At 44.6% G+C, this 22,334-nt stretch overlaps 1 protein-coding gene across 2 annotated transcripts in view; it reads right to left on the bottom strand.

Moving 5' to 3' along the window:
• The window catches only part of LOC147604290 (putative catabolite repression protein creC), a 77,016-nt gene that overhangs the window by 28,162 nt on the left and 26,520 nt on the right, over positions 1 to 22,334 (bottom strand). For both annotated transcript variants that reach the window (XM_086795735.1, XM_086795736.1), the window contains exons 5-8: positions 9,058 to 9,145; positions 8,869 to 8,952; positions 4,712 to 4,808; positions 4,443 to 4,530 (exon numbers count right to left, since the gene is read on the bottom strand). In XM_086795735.1, coding sequence (XP_086651861.1) covers positions 4,443 to 4,530; positions 4,712 to 4,808; positions 8,869 to 8,952; positions 9,058 to 9,145 — 357 coding nt within the window. The remainder of the gene's footprint in view (positions 1 to 4,442; positions 4,531 to 4,711; positions 4,809 to 8,868; positions 8,953 to 9,057; positions 9,146 to 22,334) is intronic.

The following is a 22,334-nucleotide window of genomic DNA, read 5'->3' as shown; positions in this document are numbered from 1 at the left end:
GTATAACGTCAGGCATGGCCATTGTGATCTTTTCCATTACGTGGTGCCGGTGAGCCTAAATCACCTTAAGTATGAAGGCTATTCCTCATAACACCACCCTAACTTTGAAGGGGGGTTTGTTCGGTATTTTGGAGTCTATGTGTGTATCCCTCATCTCTCTCTACCCTTGTTTATGCCCGTGTGTGAACATCCCTTATATAGGTGTGTGTGAACACTCACTTATATGAGTAAGTGAGTATATGTGTGTGAACAACCTCTTATAGCCACTAGAGTGTTTGTGTGTGTAAGCGATGATGTAGCCAAGCCATGAATAGAGTGTTGAGAAAGATAAGGCATTCAGACTATAAAAGTATGTACTTGATGTAAGCTTCAATATCAATCAAATCAACAAGATTATTGAGTCGTGCAACATATTCTCTCTAGTGCTATTATATCTCTTTCTCTTCTCTCTCTCTATCACTCTGCAAACATAGTAGCCATTATCTTTCTCCTGAATAACCCTAACCCTAGTCTACACCTGCATCACTGCAAAAGTGAAAGCTCAAGAACTATAACATAAATCACACATGACATGCGTAGTTACACTCCAGACAAGACACACATAGAACACAATGTGCAGATAGACTGAATCCATTAAGTGAAAGACAACAGTCAGCTCCAGGATACAGAGTCTAACCTGCACTTCCTACTTAGGCAACATCAGATTAGTTACAGTCATAAATCATGACCTCCTCCTTACAAGACCCGACTCATTAATAACATGGCAACATGCCACAATGCTCAGTACAGTACTCTCTCTCATGTTTTTATGTTCTCAGTATTCCATGATGAGTTTCCATGGACAGTTTTGTATCACCCCAGTGAGATAGCTATATTTACGTTTTCATTCTGTTTTATTTTCCATTCCATGATGAGATATGCCATGGACATTATTGTATCACTTTGGTCTCATAGGCCCATTGGGTCTTTAGTAGACGCTTAATGGAGAGACAGTGCCACCAGGCGCATTTTCAGGAGCCTCGGACGAAGGGGTGGCTATTTGACACATTAGTCACACCTGCATTGATGTATGGAGCAGCGGTATGGGCGCCAGGCCTTGCTACCCATTGGTGGACACAGATAGAGAGACCACAGGCCCTCATGATGGCACGCATGATACACAGCAAACCGTCAGTACCTCATGACATTATCTGAGCTGAGTTTGCTGTGCCTCCTATGATGGTAGAGGCCATATTTCAGACTATATGCCTGCTAGACAGATTCAGAGAGATGCCACAGGACAGATTGTCATACAGAGCTTTTGAGGCATCTAGACAGCTGGCTGAGGCAGGAGACAAAGGATCATGGTATGCACAGGTCACACATTGGTTCTCGCAGCATGGCCTAGACATGGATCATCTACCACCATTCCAGTATGACAGGGATGCACCACATATCCGTCTCTCACATAGTGAGAGGAACAGAGTATTGAGACAGGACCTATGGCAGCTCTATACACGAGAGACATGGATATCGCCTACACAGCCTCTTCCACCGAAGATGCTATACTACAGAGATCACTTCATGAGTATCACTGATGATGGATTTATAGAGAGGCCTAGATACATGGAGGGCTTTTTACCACACGGCTCCCGAGTGGCTATTGGTCAGCTTAGAGTTTCATCACACCGATTGGAGATTGAGACTGGCAGAGCAGCACGGATCCCCCGAGAGGAGAGGGTATGCAGATTGTGCAGAGAGGAGGTGGAGAGTGAGGAGCATTATGTATGCAGATGCAGAGCATATACAGCCATCAGAGAGAGATATCCCATTTTATTCAGAGAGCCACATTCCCTACGCCAGATCTTTGAGGCAGCAGACCGGCAAATACTAGGGAGATTCATTCTAGACATACAGCGCCACAGAGAGACATCATTACAGCTCAGACAGCTCCAGAGGGGGGACGACAGACACAGATTACTACATTTTTTCAGAGATCCATCCCACTCCCAGCCCCTACATGGCAGGGAATTACTCTCCAAAGAGCAGAGACACTCAGAGCCCGCAGGAGACAGAGGACACCTGGCTTTCGGACACCACGCCTATACCAGAGAGAGAGATGATAGAGATCAGAGCTCAGTTTCACAGAGAGGGTGCGGAGCGACTGGCTCGCTTCAGAGCACACCCAGGCATGTTCTTCAGGGACCTGTGGACATCCCCTTCATTGATGTATACCATTTTATACCCCCAGTATGGTACAGGATGGAGCTAGCTAGGTTGCATATCATGATTGTATACTCCATGCATATAGCTTTGCATTCTCCTAGTAGTAGAGCTCCATCTCCTCCCCCACTCATTGTACTTATTGCACACCCAGATTCAGTTTTTTAGTTTAGTACTTTTTCATTTTGTTGGGATGACAGAGGATACCCCATACACGTACACCGATTTGTCTCATAGGCCGAGTTCGGTCTTTTGGAAGACGTTAATAAAATCTTTCTTTCTTTCTTTCTTTCTCTCTCTCTCTCTCTCTCTCTCTCTCTCTCTCTCTCTCTCTCTCTCTATGCACTACCTTTTTGTCCACCTCCGCTCATCCAGGTACTACCCATTATAAAAGGTCATTATGCTGAAAGACTTTCGGCTCATGATGAGTCCATTATAAGTGAGACCACTAAAAGACCGTTGGCGGTGAACTATGGAGCTGTTCACCCACCAACAAGAGGAAGGCTTCTATCTTCATTGCTTGGAAGGGGTCGACAAACAGAGAAGAGCATTCCCATGAAACTTTGAAGAGAGAACCCACCTACTGTACAGCCATATTGACACCTTGCTCCTACCAGGGACTCCAATGCTGCCACAGGCAGTTTGGAGCCTACTCATGAGGCATATTTGATGTATGTCCATCTTCCCTCTCTCTTGCTGCTAACCAGGACCCCTATACTGAAGTACAAATTGTTTGGAGGCAGCCCATAAAGTGTATACTGTTTGAAGGCTGACCATCTAGTGTACAAGCTGCTTGAAGGCTCAACTATTTAATGACCACCCACCAAGTACTCCAGAGTGGAGCTATGGTTGGGTGGTGAGCTGGACAATCCACTAAACTAATATATAGTTTCTTGGTTCAATCATATTTTGATGTACGTCCATCTTCCCTCTCTCTTGCTGCTAACCAGGACCCCTATACTGAAGTACAAATTGTTTGGAGGCATCCCGTGAAGTGTATACTGTTTGAAGGCTGACCATCTAGTGTACAAGCTGCTTGAAGGCTCTTTATGAAGCGTACACATTGTTTGGAGGCTGCCCATGATGTGTACAAGGCTGTTTGTAAACCGCTCATGAAGTGTACCAACTATTTAATGACCACCCACCAAGTACTCCAGAGTGGAGCTATGGTTGGGTGGTGAGCTGGACAATCCACTAAACTAATATATAGTTGCTTGGTTCAATCATATTTTGTGGTAGAATTGTGGCTAATGTGCAAGTGGATAACAGAGAAGAGAGGATAGCAAATTAGGGAGACACATGCACAACACAAGTGCCTAACTGCTATATATTTCTAACAAGACAATGAGATACAACAGTACTTTTCAAGTACAAAATATTACTGAATGTAGATCTCTGATCTGCTGTAGGTATGCCTTAGGTCAGCCCGATAAAGAAAAACACTCCAGAGGGCTCAACCACTTAGAAGGTGTGAGAGGGGATACTCAATTTCCCACACATGTTTATATAGGATATAGATGCCCCCATCAGCTAGCCCATAGGCTGTCGGCCTGCTGAAAAGGTCCACGACCAGCATAAAACCTCAGCCAACTGCTATGTGTCACATGCTTGACCTAGCTGCTGCTGCTGCCCGCCACCTGTCTGCTGCCAATGCCTGTCTGCTGCTGCCAGGTGCCACGTGTGCCTGTAATATACGGAGGTGTGTCACACATTTGTTATCCACAAACTTTCTCTAGTCTTACCCTATCCTCGGTTGGTCTACTTTTCCAAACTGCTAGTATGCTAGAGGACATGAAAATCCATCTGTCCCCTTGATGCATGTGCAGCTGATTTGACAATAGTTCACAATCTATTGTACCTTGAGCTGCATCCTTGTGCCTTTTATTGGACTTGTGTTAACATATTTAAGCAACTTACTGAAAACATACCCCACTAGTTCATTCAAACTGTTTAAAAGTCTCATTTCAGCTTTTGCACTGGTAACTTTTTCCTTTCATCTCTTGAGCTAAATTCACCATCTGGATTCTGGTTACCTGGTTACAGCATGTCCGTGTAAGGTTGCACACGTGAAAACGAGAACCAATACTAATCCAAGTAGGTAAATTTAAAAAAAAAAGCTCCCATGTGGTGTCTGCACATGCTCTAGATACCATGATAAGCTTTATGGCGGTAAAGACTGCTATTAGACACCATTGCAAAAACATATTACAAAGCAAGCTAAAGAAGGAAATAGCACCCACCTCCATGAGCAGCACAACAGAGCACCAAAATAGCTTTTACCTCCAGATATAAGTTGTTCAGCCTTGAACTCAAAAATTCGAAGGTAACCTGTGACAGTGTCAGTGCTTTGAATATGAACGCCATGTTTGTTGCAATGCTTGGATTGATTTGTCATTTTTTCTACGTACTCTAAATCAAATATGAAACGAAGTCAATAGGGAACGAATAATTTGCATTATGTAAAGCTCTTTAAAGATAATGAAAAAGATTCCAAAGAGATGAGACCGACCGTCTCTTCCGACGGTTGCCAAGAAAATCCCGTCGATTGAAAAGGCGAGGCTGTTAATAGAACCTTGGCATATATGCCATCTTGCCAAAGGGTTGCTCTGCATACAACAGTTTACTTAGAAGCATTTACAGTTTTTTAACAATTCATTGCCAAAAAAAAAATAAAGAACTAAGCAACTAGTGTGTATACATGTAGTACTTTGATTGTATAGAAAGCATGGACCTCTCTCTCTAGCTTTTGGATTCTTGGATGTGTGGTATTTGCTCCACTATCAAATGTATTGGCCTTTAGACCAACTGTGATAGTAAGAACATAATGATCTCATGCACTGATGTCGATTCCAGTCAATTCCGAATTGCATCAATCTTTGTAGGATCCATCCACACTCCATCTTTGGACACAATATGCCCAAGATAATGTATCTCTAACAAGAGAATCTTCTTTGTATTTATGAAGAGTTCATGCTTATGGAGTTCTTCAAAAACAATAGCCAAATGAGCTCTATGCTCTTCTTTGGTCTTCGAAAAGACTAGGATGTCGTCAAAGAAGACACCTATAAATTTCCTATACCCACGGAATATGAGATCCATCATTCTATTGAATGTAGCCAGGACATTCGTAAGACCAAAAGACATAACAAGATACTTATAAAGCCCAAATGCTGTCTTGAAAGCAATTTTATGTACATCCTCAGACACCACACGCACTTCATGATACCCACTCTTGATTTCAATTCGGCTAAAGCATGCCGATCCATCCAACTTATCAAGGATGTCGTTTATGCGTGGAATCGGAAACCGATACTTAAGGTAAGCTTATTCAAAGCTCGATAATCCACACACAAACGAAAAGATCCATCCTTCTTTTGAACCACGAGGACAGATAAACAAGAAAAGCTTGGCTGAACCAAACCCTTCTTAAGAAGCTCATTTACCTGCTTGATCTCCTCTTTTTGGGATGCACTTACACGATAGGCTAGCCTATTAGGTGGTAAGCTACCCGGCACAAGATCAATGCAATGATCTTCTGGCAACTCATTTGGCAACTCATCAGCAAAACAATCATTGTACTCTTGCAAGAATTTTAGCCTATCATTACTAAGAGTGTTTACATGCACATTATTTTGTTCAATATAATCTCATATAAAAATCAAGTATACAAAAACATGAGATACAAGGAAAATGGTATCACCCTCTTCACCAGCATCAATCACATGCTCTTGGCCTTTATACATGAAGGTGATATTGCTTCTCTTGTAAGCCTTGCACAGATCAATGCGTGTATGCCAAGGCTTTCCAAGCAATACATCACAGCCATTCAAAGGCACTACAAGAAAGTCCTCATGATCCACATAGCCTTGAATGTGTATGTGCAACTTGCCAGTAATAGACATAACTTGCACTTCTCTACCAACAAAGACAACCCTTGCTTCAATTTGAGGACCCATGTCCTCCACGTCAATACCCAAAGCAGCTGCCATCTATGTAGATATGAAGTTCTCAGTTGCACAATCATCAAACATGAACAAAGCGGACTGATCCTTAAGCTGTCCCCAAGCTTTACATACAACCCTGTCTTTGCTATCATGTGAAGTGTTGCCTTGCACATCCGGAACCATATGCACATTGAGCTTTGATGCATTCGCATTATTACACTTTTTCTTGTTTGCTAAGCCTAGGTTAGTATTTATTTATTTTAGAGTGTTGATTTATCACGGTTTGTGTATACAGAAGAAAAATGGCACACTCAAAGAGGCTACATCAAATCGGAGATTGCTGTTGTGGAAGGAAGAATGCTACAAAGAAATGACTCAACAAAGGAGTTGCTGCAAATGTATTGCCTTGATATGGTTGCAAGTGAGATTTCAATTTTTTGGTTGTAATTTAAGGTTTCTCACAGTAATTGACACGTGGAGAGTGCTTAAATGGGAAGCACGGTATTGCTGCAAGTATGTTGTTGGTTATGGAATGCTCACATTGGTTGAGCATGTGAAGTGCTTCATGGAAAGGAGGAGTACGTGTTTGGTGCAGAAGGGTGGTGCACTATTAGTGGCTTGGAAAGGAAGCCATGGGGAGAGGAATCAGTCCTCTTGAATACCAGCGTATGGGAAGACGGCTTGGTGGCCATGGATTTGCCAAGCATTGATGTGTTTGGATGCCTCAATGGAAGGCAATACAAGAAATTGCAGCAGTTTTATGATAGGCTGTTGGAAGCCTTCATGAGCTCATAGTAAGGGCTCTTGTCCATTGGAGGAGTCATGAATAAAGCAAATTGTAAAGGTCTCAGAAGGCCTTAGAAGCTCATGGAAGAGTTTGTGTCCTTATTGAAGGTCATGGAATGCAACAACCAAGAGAAAGAATTTAAAACAGTCTTGGCGAGAGGCTGAAAGTCGAGGAGTGGAGGTGGAGCAGCACACCCAGAGTTGGCATAATAGACACATAAAGAGGAGTTGGTTGGGACTCAGAGCAAGGAAGAACTAATTGAGTCAGAAGTGTCCATAAAATTACCTAAAGAGCCTATTGTGGAGTACTTTTATGCGCATGGCAACCATCTGCTGCCCACATGTGCTCTGCGTACAGGCTGTAAACAGCCTCTGGCTGCACATTCAGGGCGCTTCGATTCATGCCCTTGCCCATATGCTTTCTGTCATGCGCAGCCCTTCAGAGAGTTTAAACCAGAGAGAAATAAGGGTTTCATAAGGCTTTTTGCACATCTCCTATACGCACGAGTCTCCCTATTTCCCCCTTTCTCAGAATCCACATGCAACCACTTGGCAGTAACCCTAGAAAGCATACTTCTACGAGACTGTGGTGCTGAGAAATACCTGGGAATCCCGACATGAAATAAACCATGAGAGACATGCAAACCTTTGTAGACTCCGCGTTTAGGTCACTCTGATACCAAGTGTAAGAGGCCTAGTTTTATTAATTCTGAACCTTAGCCCACTATATCTGCCTGCTATCTCCTAATCCCAGGGCCCCCTAAACCCTGCTGAATTAGGCATGTTAATCTAAGGATTAGCTCCAAGTACAGAACCGCCACCTAGTCACAGCCTGGATTGAGGACCGCCAACAGAATACTTGTCTCGACACATATCGGACACTTGTTTTTCATGAATCCACATCTATAACCTAGAGAAGATAACAAAGAGTCTAAAGGAGACAGAAACCACACCCTCAGCCAGGGTGGAGGAAGATCATTGATATGTTTCATCCACACACACAGGGTTCACCCTGTGTGTGTGCATACACATGTGGATATTTTGACAAGCCTCATTGACCCTCCACATTGTAGTGCATTCCACAGACTTCAGACTGACTGTACAACATCAACCATGTTAACCAGCCCCATTGACCCTCAGGCCTCGACATCATAGTGCGCTCCACAGACTTCAAACTGATTATACAACATCGACCATGTTAACCATATCATGCACATTCACCACCCATTTATATAATAAGGACGAACGTTTTCCTTCATGATTTTAAAAGACTGCAATGCCATGACAGCAGAGAGACTAACAGAAATGCTCAAAAGATGCACTAACATTCTAAAGATCGCACTCCGCATCAGCACATATAAATGCCTTGCCACACTAAATTTGGAATGGCGCATCCTTGCCCCTGTGTGAGAATAGACTTGGCCTAAGAGATCCACATAGGAGTCTACGTGAGACTGGGCCCTGCCAGAGAGATCCACACAGGCTTGATTTGAATCTTGGAAGCTCCCCTTGCTAAGTGGCTTGGGCGGTAGATTTCTCTTCCCTTACTAAGTGGCTTAGGTTAGAAAACCTGTTTTTCATGGTTTCATATTGTATATGGAAATCAGGTGCTTGGCACTCACTATCTTGTACTCAAAATTCTCTATTGGAATAAAGTCTTCCTTAGGGGGGGGTCAGACCGTTCTGACCCTAGTGTGGTGTACTGTGCTCTAATTGTGTCATGTAAATTGGTTAAGTATTGCCTTGCATTATTCTCTTTAATAGTTATTTAACCACAAGATTAGGGCTCTTAATCCACCGGATTACATTAACTCATTGGGCATTCATGAAATGTAGCGCAGAGATTATCTAAGCAAAATTTTGTTCTTTCAGTACATTTCCAGTTCAAGGCCTCATAACGAATAAAACAGCATTAAATATCAACAGAAAAGAAGACCTTGCTGGATCTTGCATGAACGACAAGGAACTGTGTGACCTCTTTTACTGGAGGGAAAGACGTATCCCCACTTCCATCCTTGCTCTACACAAGCATCAGTCCATGTGTCTTTGTCATTCAAAACGGGAAAAGGGACCCGAAAAAAGGGTAAAACAAGTTCCTGCCAGAGCATTTACAAAAGAGCCTTACTTTATCATAGACATAAAGATTTCCATCAGCATGAGCCACAACAAAGTGGCCATCTTCTTGAGGAACCCAGGCCATTGCAGTGCACCGGCTGCATAAAGCAAAGAAAGCAACCAAAAGAATGGATCAGACCTACGAAAAATCTGAAAACTGGCTGTCACGACTCACACCCAATCCGTGTATAATAGAGCTAAGCTATAATTACATAAACTAGTGTCACAGACCTATGGAGGATAAAGCTGTAATTGGTCCCTTTCTGCATTTACAGCCAAACATCAGACCTATAGATGATAAAGCTGTAATTGGTCCCTTTCTGCTTACCCAGGATTTGCTGTCCTGCATGAAAAAACCCTGTAGAAACTCCCTACAACACTTACTTCCGGACATCAACACCATTAAGGCTTACATCTACAGTCTATCTCAAACCTTGATACTGTGTTGTGGCACTTGTACCCAAAAATATTTTGAAACTGGTAAAAAACGAAATTAAAACAAATCTCAAGACCATGTTTAGGCACTCAGGCATGCACAATCAAGTTGACGAATGTGGAAGGTTGTGGGGCAAGGAAGAGTTGGTTGAAGGTACATCACAATGGCAATCGTACACCCGTGCTTGACGGCAATGCTCACAATCTCTTCGTTGATATCTAGGCGTGACTTTTATACTGATGTGGCAAGTGGCCTTTCCCCCAACACTTTCCAGTGTCGTCGTCCAGACTCCATGGCCTTACAACCGGTTGCCTGGCAAGTTGGCATGCAAATGTCTCAATGGGGTTTGCAACAGCTCTTCTTGAGCAAAAACAAGAGAACCGAGTGTGGACCTTGCCAATGCCAAGTTTTGACAACTACGGCATAAGCATAGAGAGTGACTCTTGAAAAAAACACAATTGCAACAAGACGACACCAACCAGACACTCCTTAGTTTTTTCTTTCAAGGGATTGATAAATGCAGTATCCAAATTGGAGATGACAGATAACACAAGCCCACAAGATTGTTCAATTAGAGCTAGATTGAGGCACACCCACAGAATACTTGTCTAGAAACAGTCCCAACACTCGCAGCATCCCATAGACGTGAAGCCACATCCATAACCCAAAGGAGATAACATAGAATCCAGAGGGCTACGCAGCCAGCCAGGGCTAGAAAAGGAATGTGGATACATTGTGTCGACACATGAAGGGTTGACCATCTAGACCCTTGAAAGATGAAATTCTTCACTGGCCCTGTAACCCTATTTCTGTTGACACAGTGTGAACAGCAGACCATATGGCCAGAACCCGTTCGTGCTTCACAATGATTCTCTAGCATGCAGCAGTTACAGGTCATTTGTCTTTGTTGCAATAGCATTTGGGGGATAATCTAGGCATCTCCTATTACAGATTACATACACAGTATTTTTTTGGTCTCATAGGACATTTTGGCCATGGAAAGGTCTCATCACAGCTCTGCAATGTCATGGAGGAAGATGATACTCTTATTACATGAGGCATGTGTTCCTCCCACCGCACTGTACATAGCAGCCTCATGTATTAGCTACATGGCAACCTATACTACCTTTTCATCAACACACCTTCATAATATAAGTAGGTAGATTCTTTTTCCAGTTTCCAGTTTTCCCATGTATCAGTATTTTCATGGCCCTTTTGTATTACTTTTTGGTCTCATAGACCCTTCCAGCCTTTTAGAGACAATCTCCTAACAGAAATCGATAAGCTGTGAGAGGAGAATGGCAAGCTGAAGGATCAGCTCACTGAAATTGAAACCCGGTATCTCCTCTCTACACATGGATTGATGCTATTGGCCCATAGGAACCTTAATTGGACCATAATCCAAAAATTTCTGAAAATGAGGGCTAGCCCGACCCAGTTCAAGCAGTTCAGGAACAGATTCATGGAGCCAAGCAGAGTTCATTGAAGCGACAGAAGGTACAGAGCAGCATCTTACCGCAGAAATCATGTCAACCATCAAGAAAGAAGAACTCCGAGAAAGCATTGCTGAGCATCTCCAAGTAGGTAGACTCCCGGAGGGTTGGGACAAGCAAGAAGTCAGAGAGCAAACGGAAATTGATGAAGATGAATGCATCTCAGACACGGAGATTATGAGGAGGCGACTCAGTAAGGCCCTCCCCCTCATTGATATAGGCAACCCATGGACCATTGTCAAGAAAGGGAAGCATGCCATTGCGAAATATCACAATAAGCAGGACAAGATCCAAGTTCTCCGACAGTCCAATCATTACAGGGCACCAGGCTCTGGTTAGCTGATGAACTCACTCCCCTACAGCTTAAAAACAAAAGTGCAGAATTCGCCAAAGTCCAAGCAGCCCGCCAAGCTGGAAAGTGGGCAGTCTACCATGACGGAAGGGCAATAATCGAGGACTTCCGTAAGCCTAAACCCAATTGACTAGCATTCTAATGTGCCATCGGCATTTTTTGTATCGCAGATAGTTGTTTATCATCCTAGGGTTTTCATTAATCTTTTGCTTGTGCCTAAGTGCACCCCGAAGTGGATTGTAATGACTGTGAGGTACCGGTTTTTGGTCCCATATGCCTTCAAGGCATTCCGTGGACGTTAATATGACTCTCTCTCTCTCTCTCTCAATGGTTGGTTGATTAGATTACGAAAATGTAATACAAAGAAAAGGTCGCATGACCAGCTATACAAACATGTACATAGAGGCCGTCAGACCGCACACACTAAAAGGCCACATGAGGCATGCCCACCATACAAAGAGCATGTAACCAAGGGTCAGCTTGCGCCCTGGTGATAACATGTCAATCGATCAAAGAAGAAACTTGCCAAAGCAATAGACCACGAACACGTTGGACATGACCTTTCACCCCTGATTGTGAATCAAAGATGAAAGCATTTCGCATGAGCCAATTATGCCAAAGACCCAACCATCAAAAGAAAACAAAGAAGACTTCATGTTGCTGATTGTTCCCCCTGGGCTGATCATGTCCAAATACCCACTGCCTGGGTGACAAAGTGTGTCCAATCACCATTTGCCACACTGAAGAGATGAACTCCCATATCTGGCGAGCCACCGGGCAAGAAATAAACTTGTGCCAACTAGATTTTGGACAAGTCTGGCAGAAGAAACAATTGCCATTTGAAAGTCTTCGACGCCGAAGGGCAATGGCCAAAGGTAGGCCCCCGACCATGACTCGCCAAATTAGCACTTTGCCCTGAAAAGGAAGCTTGGCATGCCAACCACAGAATAGGATGCGCTTCCACCACGAGGTCGTTTTCTTAACATTCCATACTTTATTAGCTTTTTCTACAAGCCATCTCTTCTCTTGGACTAAAAGATGATATACAACATTAGCGGAAGCCTTCAACAGCCTGGTCTTGCGACCCAACACCCAATCATCCCATGCATGCATGAGAAGAATCCATCCTAGGAACGTGCCCCAAAGACTACACTTGCTACTACAACTGCAACCAAATACACCTGTAACCTGGGGGCACACGAAATCTATGACGAGCACGGCAGAATAATAACATTCGCAGCTGCACGGGCAACAAAGTATCAGACATCCTCACAACACTCGGTCTCGCCATCTACAATTATTCTTCTCTGGCCAAGTAATCACACGAGAGGTGGCCGACACCTCTCCAAGCAGGGAGTTCTCATCTCGACGAGAATCTAGAGATCTCCAAGAAGTGAACCGTAACACCTCCAACCATGATTTAACCAAATGATCCAGCAGAGGAGAAGCAGATACACGCACAGATTGTGAAGCATTTAGAACATCCCACCAAGATGCAACAATCCGGGTCTTCCCATGCACAATGCCCCCATCCTCCAAAAAATTAAAATGCAACAATCATGTCTATCCATGGCTGGTGGGAATCAACACACATAACTTGAAGTAAAGTCCACCTACGGGCAAGGTGTACCCAAACATCCAACAGAGCTGCCCCTCCCAATCTCTTCGGGGTGGTAATATGCTTCCATGAAACCCAAGTCAACCCTAGATTATTGCCTTTCTTTTTCCACAACATGAATCGAAGCGGTTGACAGAGAGCTATCAAAGCCTTTCAAGACCAAGGAAGTAAGGGCAAGAAATAAGAAAGCATAGATACCATAATGACCACCTGTGCCACTTTCAGCCAAGTGTGAAATGGCCATGCTTGAGACTTTTAGTACACAAACTTATCCCCAATACGGCCTAAGATCCATTCTAAAAGTTGTTTGTTGGTGACATCCACCCCGATAGGATAGCCCAAGTGATGTACAATGGTCCCACACGGCACAACATGACCCTGCCAACTGCCAACCAAGATCCTATAAATCTCTCTTTGTGCAACTAAGAAGAGCTGACTTCTGGGTATTTATATACAACCCAGAAGCTTTCGCAAACAAAGACCAAGCTGCCATTGCCCTCTCAACATTGGCTTTGTTGGCTTTAAGAAACATAAATGAATCATCAGCCGGTGCTTGACCCACCAATTGCTGACTGGAAGGCAAAGTTAGCCCAACCACCTCCCCCTCCTGAGCCAAATGAGTAAGCAAAGTAAGCATGGGATGGGTAACCAAAGCAAATAGCGAAGGGCTCAACGGACATCCTTGCCACATAGAGCGAGTAAGGGACATTGGGGATGAACTCCTCCATTCATCATAATCAGAGACTGAGATCCATGGCTAAGACTGTAGATCAAATGAGACATACGTGGCCCAAAACCCATAGAATGCATCAATTCAGCAAGGAAAGGCCAACTCACATGATCAAAGGCTTTCTCCAAATCTAGTTGAACCATCACCACCTCCTGCTTTGTTTTCCTTGCATAATCAATGCCTATTTGAAGGATATTGTGCAAGATATTGCGCCCCTTCATAAACCCATATTGAGCAGGGTGTATCAAGTCTGGAAGAAACTTGTGCTATCTGTTTGCCAAGACTTTAGCGAAAACCTTATACATACAACCCATCAAAGAGATAGGCCTCCAATGTTTTAAAGGAAAGGGAGAAGGCACCTTTGGCACAACCGAATCACCCCCACTTTCCAAGAATCAGGCATAGCTCCAGATTGCCAGATCTCTTGACAAATGGATGTCAATGGACCCTTCAACTAATCCGCATCCTTGGAAAACAATTCATTAGTAATGCCATCCCAACCTCGGCTCTTGTCTTTTGGCAACAAGCACAAAGCCAACTTCCTACTCTGTAATATCAGCATCTAAAATATTGGCCGAGTCCAAAGATACTTGATGTTGTACCAATGCTAGAATACTAGCGCGTGCTTGATAAACATCATTGGATAGCACCTCAGGAGTGCCCAAAAGCTCCGGGTAAAACTAAACACACAAATCAATGATGCTATGAGGCTCTGAAATCATCTCTCCCAATGAATTTTCAAGCCTCACAATATTCTCTCTAGCGTAAGAGGGATGCAACTGCGCATAAAATTTATGTGTCTAACAATTATTATCCTTAAGGGCCTCCAACCAGGCAGATAACTTAGCCCTCGTATAACTTGCCTCCAGACATTTAGCAACTCTACGAGAGAGCCAAGTAACGACAGTATCCACTCTATCATTCCCCGGTGATATAGCCACCTGAGATTGCAAGGCCCCCACTAAAGATTGCAACAGTGTCAACTCTTGCCTCCTTTTCGAGGCCTGATGAATACCATACTGACGAGCAAGGCATTGAACATTAGACAAAAAGCAATCCCAAGCTGACATTCCCTATTGTATAAAACATAGCTGAAAATTATCAATCAATTGCAACATGTATCCATGAAAGACCTCATGATCAAGAAAGTTGTGATTGAAGCGTAAAGACAGCCTCCCAAGCAAAGTTTTATGAACATCCACAGGCTGATGCATTATGTTCAAGACCACTAGAAAATGATCTGAAAGAACATGCTACCTCTCCACACCCACTTTCAATATCTCAGGCAAAAATAAATCATCGTGCATAACATACATTCTATCCAGCCTGCTTTAAGTACCAAGATACTAGCAAGACTAAAAAGTAAAGCCAGAATCATAAGGAGCAGCCAAGACCAAATAATTGTTTAAGGACTAGAGACATAAAACTTAAAAGAGTCCTAAACCCACCTTTCTAGATTATCCATTATAGAGTGAGGCGAATTAGCTTGATCAGCACAAGAGCAGATATTAAAATCCCCCATGAGAAAACCTGGTTTTCCTAACCTCAAACATTGTTGCAGATCCCGCCAAAGATAACAACGAGCCCCTACTGTATGGGGAGCAACACACCAACCAACCAAAGAAGAAGTTCTTCATAAGTGATCTCCACAACCATAAATCTACCATGTACATCTTGATACACAACAGAAGGCTGAAAACAATCATGGACAATCATCATCACCCTTGACTGGGTGGAAGGGTGTCCATTGAAGAAAACATGAACACCTCTATGTATAAAGTCACCACCCGCCTGACTATGTTGTTTGTGCTCAACCGCACAAAGAACATCCCATTGGTTAGACAACAATGTTTGCCATACTGCTTCTTACTGGAGGAAATTCTGCACACATTCCAAAGAACCAGCTTCATAAAGACAAGAAACAAAGTTAATGAGAGCAAGGATGTGGCTTGCCCTGGCAGCCAACACTACACATACATCACCCATATAGTCACCCCAAATCTGCAAAAGCATTTTGCACAAACCCAGAAGATGGTTGACCGAATGAAGAGGGCTAATTCCATTGTTTACCTCTTTCACTTGTATACCTTCTATCCCAACGGGTGACAACATAGCCTTGTCTATCAAAAGCCAGAGGAGAAGAAGTCTCATTAGCCCTGGTAGCTCGAGGGCACAAATTATATTGCATAGGAAGAGATCCAAGTCCCTAGACACAAGGTTGACGGTCCTGAGAATGAGCACCACCCTAACGTGAAGTAGCCCGACGACCATAAGTAATAGGAGAATTATGCAAATTCCAGATTTCCCTTTGGCTGGATGATTGATCCATCATATCGCCTTTACGACTAACCACATCTTTCCAAGGAGCTTCCTCCTGAACTACTTGTTTTCCTCTATCCTCAACCTGGTGTGCATCATCAACATTATGTACATTAGAAGTATTGGATGTGTCCTCCACAACCATGTAAGAAGCCTCCTTGCCCACCTGAGACTCCACCTCAACAGGCACCCCCTTATCTTTGTCATTGAGCTTGCACTCAGCCATGAAATGCCCCAATTGACCACATTGAAAACAGTGTCCAGCAAAAGCTCCCCAATAGAGCTTGAAATGCATACACCTCATTCCTCGTGACTTAAGGTGCAACCATGGAAGACGAGAATGAGCAGTATTCCATAACATACATAATCTATTCCGATTGTTGGACCTAGAACGGGGCGGAACCAAGACTTTTCCCAAAGATTGCATTGCCTCGTGCAGTAGAGGCCAATACATAGAAGGACAATTCTCCAACTCCACCCAAATGACACATTCTTGCTTAAGAATTTCCTGAAACTCAGCGAAGAGTCTCCATGGACTTGGACTTGGATTTGGATCTGGAACTTAAACTTTGATCTGGACCTCGACCTGGACCTGGATCTGGACTTGGACTTGGACTTGGATCTGGATCTGGATATTGGATTTGGTACTAGCCTAATGAGAGATTCTTGTGGGTCATCCCCGTGGTGTGCTCGGCATCAGAGATCTCGTGCCTTGACACCGACATTGACTTAGGGATTCTACATTGGCATATTTGTTTGCTTTTGTATTCATTGTTGTATTGATCTTGGCTAGCGTGCTTGTGGATAGTTCCTGAATAAATTCTTGAAAGGGTGCAGGGCCTGTTCCCCGCTCAGCGTGGTGTATTGTGCAAGATCCCTATTCCCTCCTCCTCTCTCCCCTCTCTCTCTATCATTATATCTTGGACGTGTGGTTGAATCTGTCATGGCACGCCTTGCTTGGCTTACAAGTGGTCCATCTGGAGCCCGTGTCTTGAGAACCAGGTGGATATATGGGCTTACCATGCTCCAGTGTCACCCTCAAGTGGGAGCTATCGAGGACTCTAGGACAAGCCTCGGGTATTTGTGGGGGCTCATCGTGTTGATGTGATGGAGGTAGGGGACTGTCTGAAAAAGTGCGTCAACCACCATCGGGGCTGCAGTGAACTCTGTATGAATGATCGCACATGGGACCGATGGTTTGTTGCGAATCATGGGAGAGAACATCATGACCTGGGGCCCCTCCCAATGTTGCCAATCCTATTCTGATAAAGATTGTCCCCCGAAAGGTGCTCCATACATCAAGGCAGGTGTGACGAGGTTGTCCATGTTCAAGTCCAAGAATCACTCGCTCATCCCATGTGTAATCTCTACAACTCCTTTTTTTTTTCCGAGAAAAGATCCTTTCATTAGTTATAAAACAAACGCCCACTGGGCTACAAAACCCTCTCCTGCTCATAAGAAGGCAGAGCAAAGATCCAATCAAGGCAGCTAGGGAGACTCTCCCTAGGTGCAAAAAAGTACAAATAAAAGTATAAATAACTGAGAGGCTACATCATACAATAGGAGGGGGGAAAATCCACACAGGTGGCCTGTAGTGCCAACGGGGGGTACCCGCATGTAGAGTATAGAAAGGGCCGCTGCGCCAAGTGGTGTGGAAGGCCTGGCGCCGCAAAATCGCTCGATCCGAGTTGCCCCGGATGCTGTCGTACTGGCCTTGCAGGGTGTGAATCAACTCCTGCCAAATAGCTCAAACAGTCTCTGCTGGTGGCTCCAGTCTCCCCTCAAAGGCCCTGAAACAACGGGCTCTCCAGGTGAACCATATGGTGAAACTGCTGAGGAGCTCCCATCGTAAATCCCTCTTCTCTGTCCAGCCGGCGGCGGACGAGAAATCCGGTGAGGGAACAAGGCGAGGCTGGCCCCTAATGAATCTAATGGCCTAGCTGTCTTGCTCCGTCTCGTATCCCAGAGCAGGCCCTGACGAAGTCAACCATGCAGCGGCTCCCCACGTATACAGGCCCTCTAGAGAGAGGGGGGCAAAAATGCGCAGCATCCTCAGCCAAATCTGTTGCGCCTGTGGACAGTCCCAAAGGCAATGTCTCTGTGTCTCCAATGGGTGGCTGCATCGGACGCAGGCCGACGGAAGGCCACTGTAGACAAGCCAGGAGCCAACTGCAGAGCCCCTGTGGGCAACCAGCCACTGGAAAGTCGAGATCCTGCGTGCCTGTCGACTAGTCCAGAGCCTAGTCCAAAAATCCTCCAGGAACTCCTGTGAGAGTCCTTGTAGCCGCCAATGCTCCGATGCAGCTGGAGAGACCATCCGCCTCGCAGTCAAAATATGCCTCTCCCTAACCGAACAGTGTACTGAAGAAGGTGATCTCTGTGGCCTCAGGGGACACATAAGGATCGTGCCACTCGTACTCGCCAGGGTCCCACTAGAGCCGGGCCAAGGGGCGCGCAGCATATGCCCATATGCGCCAATCAGAGTCCACATCTGCAGGGTCTGGATCAATATGCCACTTCCGAGAAGCCACGGCCACTACCCGAACCCTCTGAAAGATGCACTCTGCAACCAAGGGCGACTCCGCCTCCACTCTCTGAAGTCTGCCCTCCTCCTGTATCTCATACACGTGTGCTTGTACTTGCCTGTATCCTCCTCCTGATGTTCACTCTTATGCTGTCCTTGAAATTACAGATCTGAAAATCAGCACTGTACCCGTATGTACCGCCTCGGGATACGTGCCAAGAGTTGTACTTGCACAAACAGCCGGCTGTCCACTCTTGTACCTGCCTGTATCTGAGTTTACAGTCCTGTCCAGCCAGTTTACGCCGCGTACAGCAGTTGTACTTGCTGTACCTGACTGTCCGTACACTGTATGGCAGTCGTATAGTATGGTACAGGCTGTGTACTTGCTGGTACAGCCTGTACTGGGCCTGTGCGCAGAGTATCCAGCAGAGAAAGGAATCAGCAGCAAGTCCTATGTGAAGCGTGGACCAAGAAGAAGCCTGCAGCCTGTCCGTACAGGGCTGTACGGCTGGTTTGCACAGTGAAAACAGCAGCCAGCAATCTCCAGCAATCGCCTCTTCCTTCCCTTGTGCTTTTCCACGCTAGCCTTCATGCGCTAGAGAAACCCCTCCACTTTTGCTACACGACTCCCCAAAAAGGGAAGAGAGAGAGAGAGAGGAGAGAGAAACACTCCTCCCCCAAATTAATCCCTAGGGCCCCAAACTTTAATAAGTTCCTAGGGCCACTAAGGCCTAGGGGCAAACTTTAATAAACATTAAAACTTAATGTTTTTAGTTCCCCCCTTCACACCTAGGGATGTCCACACATCTTAAACTCTGTCCGGGCACCCCCCATGTGAATCATAAAATATTCTGACTCTGCAACCACCATGCCCACACTTGTCCTGCTCCATTTTCACAGGGCCATGACATACCCCCCTCTTGAAAAATGGCAAGCGTCCTCGATTGCATTCTGGTGATGCATCAAAATATCCAAAGTGAAATATACAATATGGCAAGATCAACGTCCCAATCTCTCTAAGCCATATACATGTATCAACATTCACTGCAATCCAATGGCATAGTAATAGTCCAAGTTGTATACCACTGTGAACCATACATATCCACAAAAATCTCATGTGACTAGTACACATATATCATAGAAGTCCCATAAACAAATGTACTGTCAGCCTCAGTACCTTCGGGTGAGAGAAAATCTGCACCAAGCGACCTCTAGATGTCATCTGAGCCTGTCTGTATCAAGGGAGTGGAGGTGCTACCCCCCTCTTGAGCATCAGGTAATGCTCCAGACCCATGCTCTGCTGAACCTGAATGAGCCACAATAAGAGTCGGCTCTAACTCAAAGGCATCGAGATAAAGCTGCAAAACCTGAGGTGAATCTGTTAAGTCACCTTCCTCCATCCACTTCGCATCCATCGGTGAATAGTTCTTGAACTTCACAAGATAGCGACGGGAAACTTTACCTCGTATCTTCCTTTCTTTATGTGCCAGTATCTGCTCTGGAATCAGAACCTCATCAAGTTCCTCAACTTCCGGCTGAGCCTCATCTGATACATCCTCAGGCACATCCCCACGGAAAGGTCTAAGAAGACTCACGTGAAAAGCATTGTGAATCCTCCAGTGATCTGGTAACTTCAATCGATAGGTTACCTCACCAATCTTTTCTAAAACCTGAAAAGGCCCATAATATCGCATGCTCAACTTAGGGAATAAGCGCTCTTTACCCTTCATCTTCTTGAGTCTAGCCTTTTCAAAGCGCAAAAGAACCCAATCACCCAATGCAAACTGTAAATCACGTCTGTGACGGTCTGCGGCTTTCTTTTGCTTTTGCTGAGTTTTCTGGAGGGCCAACTTAACTCTCCGATAAGCTTCATCCAAGCTTTCCACATACTGATCAGCTTCAAAGATCTTATCCTTTGTTTGCAAAATGGGCGGTACCTTCTTCCCTCCTTCTACAATCTCAAAAGGCGCCTTGCCTGTCGAGCTATATACAGTGTTGTTATATGCAAACTCCACTAGAGGAAGATACTTTTCCCATTGTTGCTTGTGCTCTGACACATAACACTTGAGAAGATCCAACATTGTAGAGTTAGCCTCTTCTGACTGACCATCTGTCTGTGGATGAAATGACGATGAAAACTTGAGAGTTGTACCCATGTTGTCAAACAACCCTCTCCAAAACAAACTCGTCATCCGTGGATCACGGTCACTAATGATAGACGTAGGCAAGCCATGATACTTGAAGATGTTCGCCATGAACAACTTCACCATATGATCCACTTTAATTGTCTTCCGCACGGGAATGAAATGAGCCTGCTTACTGAACCTGCATATGATAGTCCAGATGCCATCATTTCCCGTTTGTGTCCGTGGAAGATCAAATACAAAATCCATGGCAATGCTCTCCCAAGGTCTATCTGGAATAGGTAAAGGCTGTAATAACCCTGGTGTCTTCTGACGGTCAAACTTTACCTTCTGACATACGATGCATTGCCTCACAAAGGCATCAACATCTCTTCTCAAGGTTGGCCAATAAAAGAAAGTCTCTACTGCTTTTACCGTGGCGTCAATACCTCTATGACTTGCATACGGTGGAGCATGACTTTCAATCATAACCTTGAGTCGCAATGGTCTGGTAACACACAGTCTGCCATGCATCAATAAAAACCCATCTCTGAGAGTGTAATGCTCATGCCGCTGACCCTCAGACATCTGATCATACAACCTTTCAAAATCCTCATCATGGGCATACTGCTCTTTCATTTCATCAAGCTCATGATGATAAGCAAGTGAAACTGCAGAGACCTGTGGCTTGCGTGACAAAGCATCTGCCACTACATTCTTTTTGCCTTCCACATGCACAATCTGGAAGTGAAACACTGACAAAAAGTTTGCCCAACGCATATGCTTCTCTGAAAGCTTAGTTTGCGTGAGGAAATATCGCAAGGTCTGATGATCTGTCTGCACAGTGAAATCAGCCCCAAGCAAGTAGTGTTTCCATGTAGAAAGAGCGTGAATTACAGCCAACATCTCTTTCTCATACACCTGTAAATGCTTCTCAGCATCTTGCAAAACTCTACTCTCATAGGCTATGACATGTCCCTCTTGCATGAGAACTGCACCAATGCTACTTCCACATGCATCACACTGGACAACAAAAGCCTTACGGAGGTCCGGTAACACCAATACTGGGTCCGAAGTAAGCTTTTCTTTGAGCTTTTTGAATGCTGTAATTTCCCAATCAGCCCTTCGTCAAAGCATGAAGAGGCGAAGCAATTTCAGCAAAGTGCCGTATGTAACGCCTATAATAGGAACACAATCCTAAAAAGCTGCGTACATCATGCACGGTCCTCAAAGCTGGCCAATTAAGTATTGCTTCCACCTTTGCTGGATCCATATGGACTCCATGACCAGACACAATATGCCCCAAGAAATGTATCTCCTGCAAGAAAAACTCACTCTTCTTGCCATTAACCACCAATCTATGGTTTCTCAGTTCTGCAAACACAATGGCCAAATGCCTTCTATGCTCTTCCTCAGTTTGTGAATGCACAATCATATCATCAAAGAATGTGCCCACAAACTCTCTATGAGGCCTGAAAATCCTGTCCATCATTCTGTTAAATGTGGCAGGCGCATTCGTCAAACCAAAGGGCATAACCAAGAACTCATACAACCCAAATGTGGTTCGGAATGCTGTCTTATGCACATCCTCGGGTCTAATACGTATCTGATGATACCCGCTTTTCAAGTCAATACGACTAAAAACTGTGGAGCCCTGTAAGCGGTCCAAGATGTCATCGATCCTCGGTATGG

Source organism: Cibotium barometz, chromosome 62 (assembly GCF_041138505.1).
Source record: "Cibotium barometz isolate CiBa-2024 chromosome 62, ASM4113850v1, whole genome shotgun sequence".
In the NCBI taxonomy this organism is placed as follows: domain Eukaryota; kingdom Viridiplantae; phylum Streptophyta; class Polypodiopsida; order Cyatheales; family Cibotiaceae; genus Cibotium; species Cibotium barometz.
The sequence above is the reverse complement of the archived record's forward strand: the minus strand, read 5'-3'. Positions and strand labels throughout refer to the sequence as shown.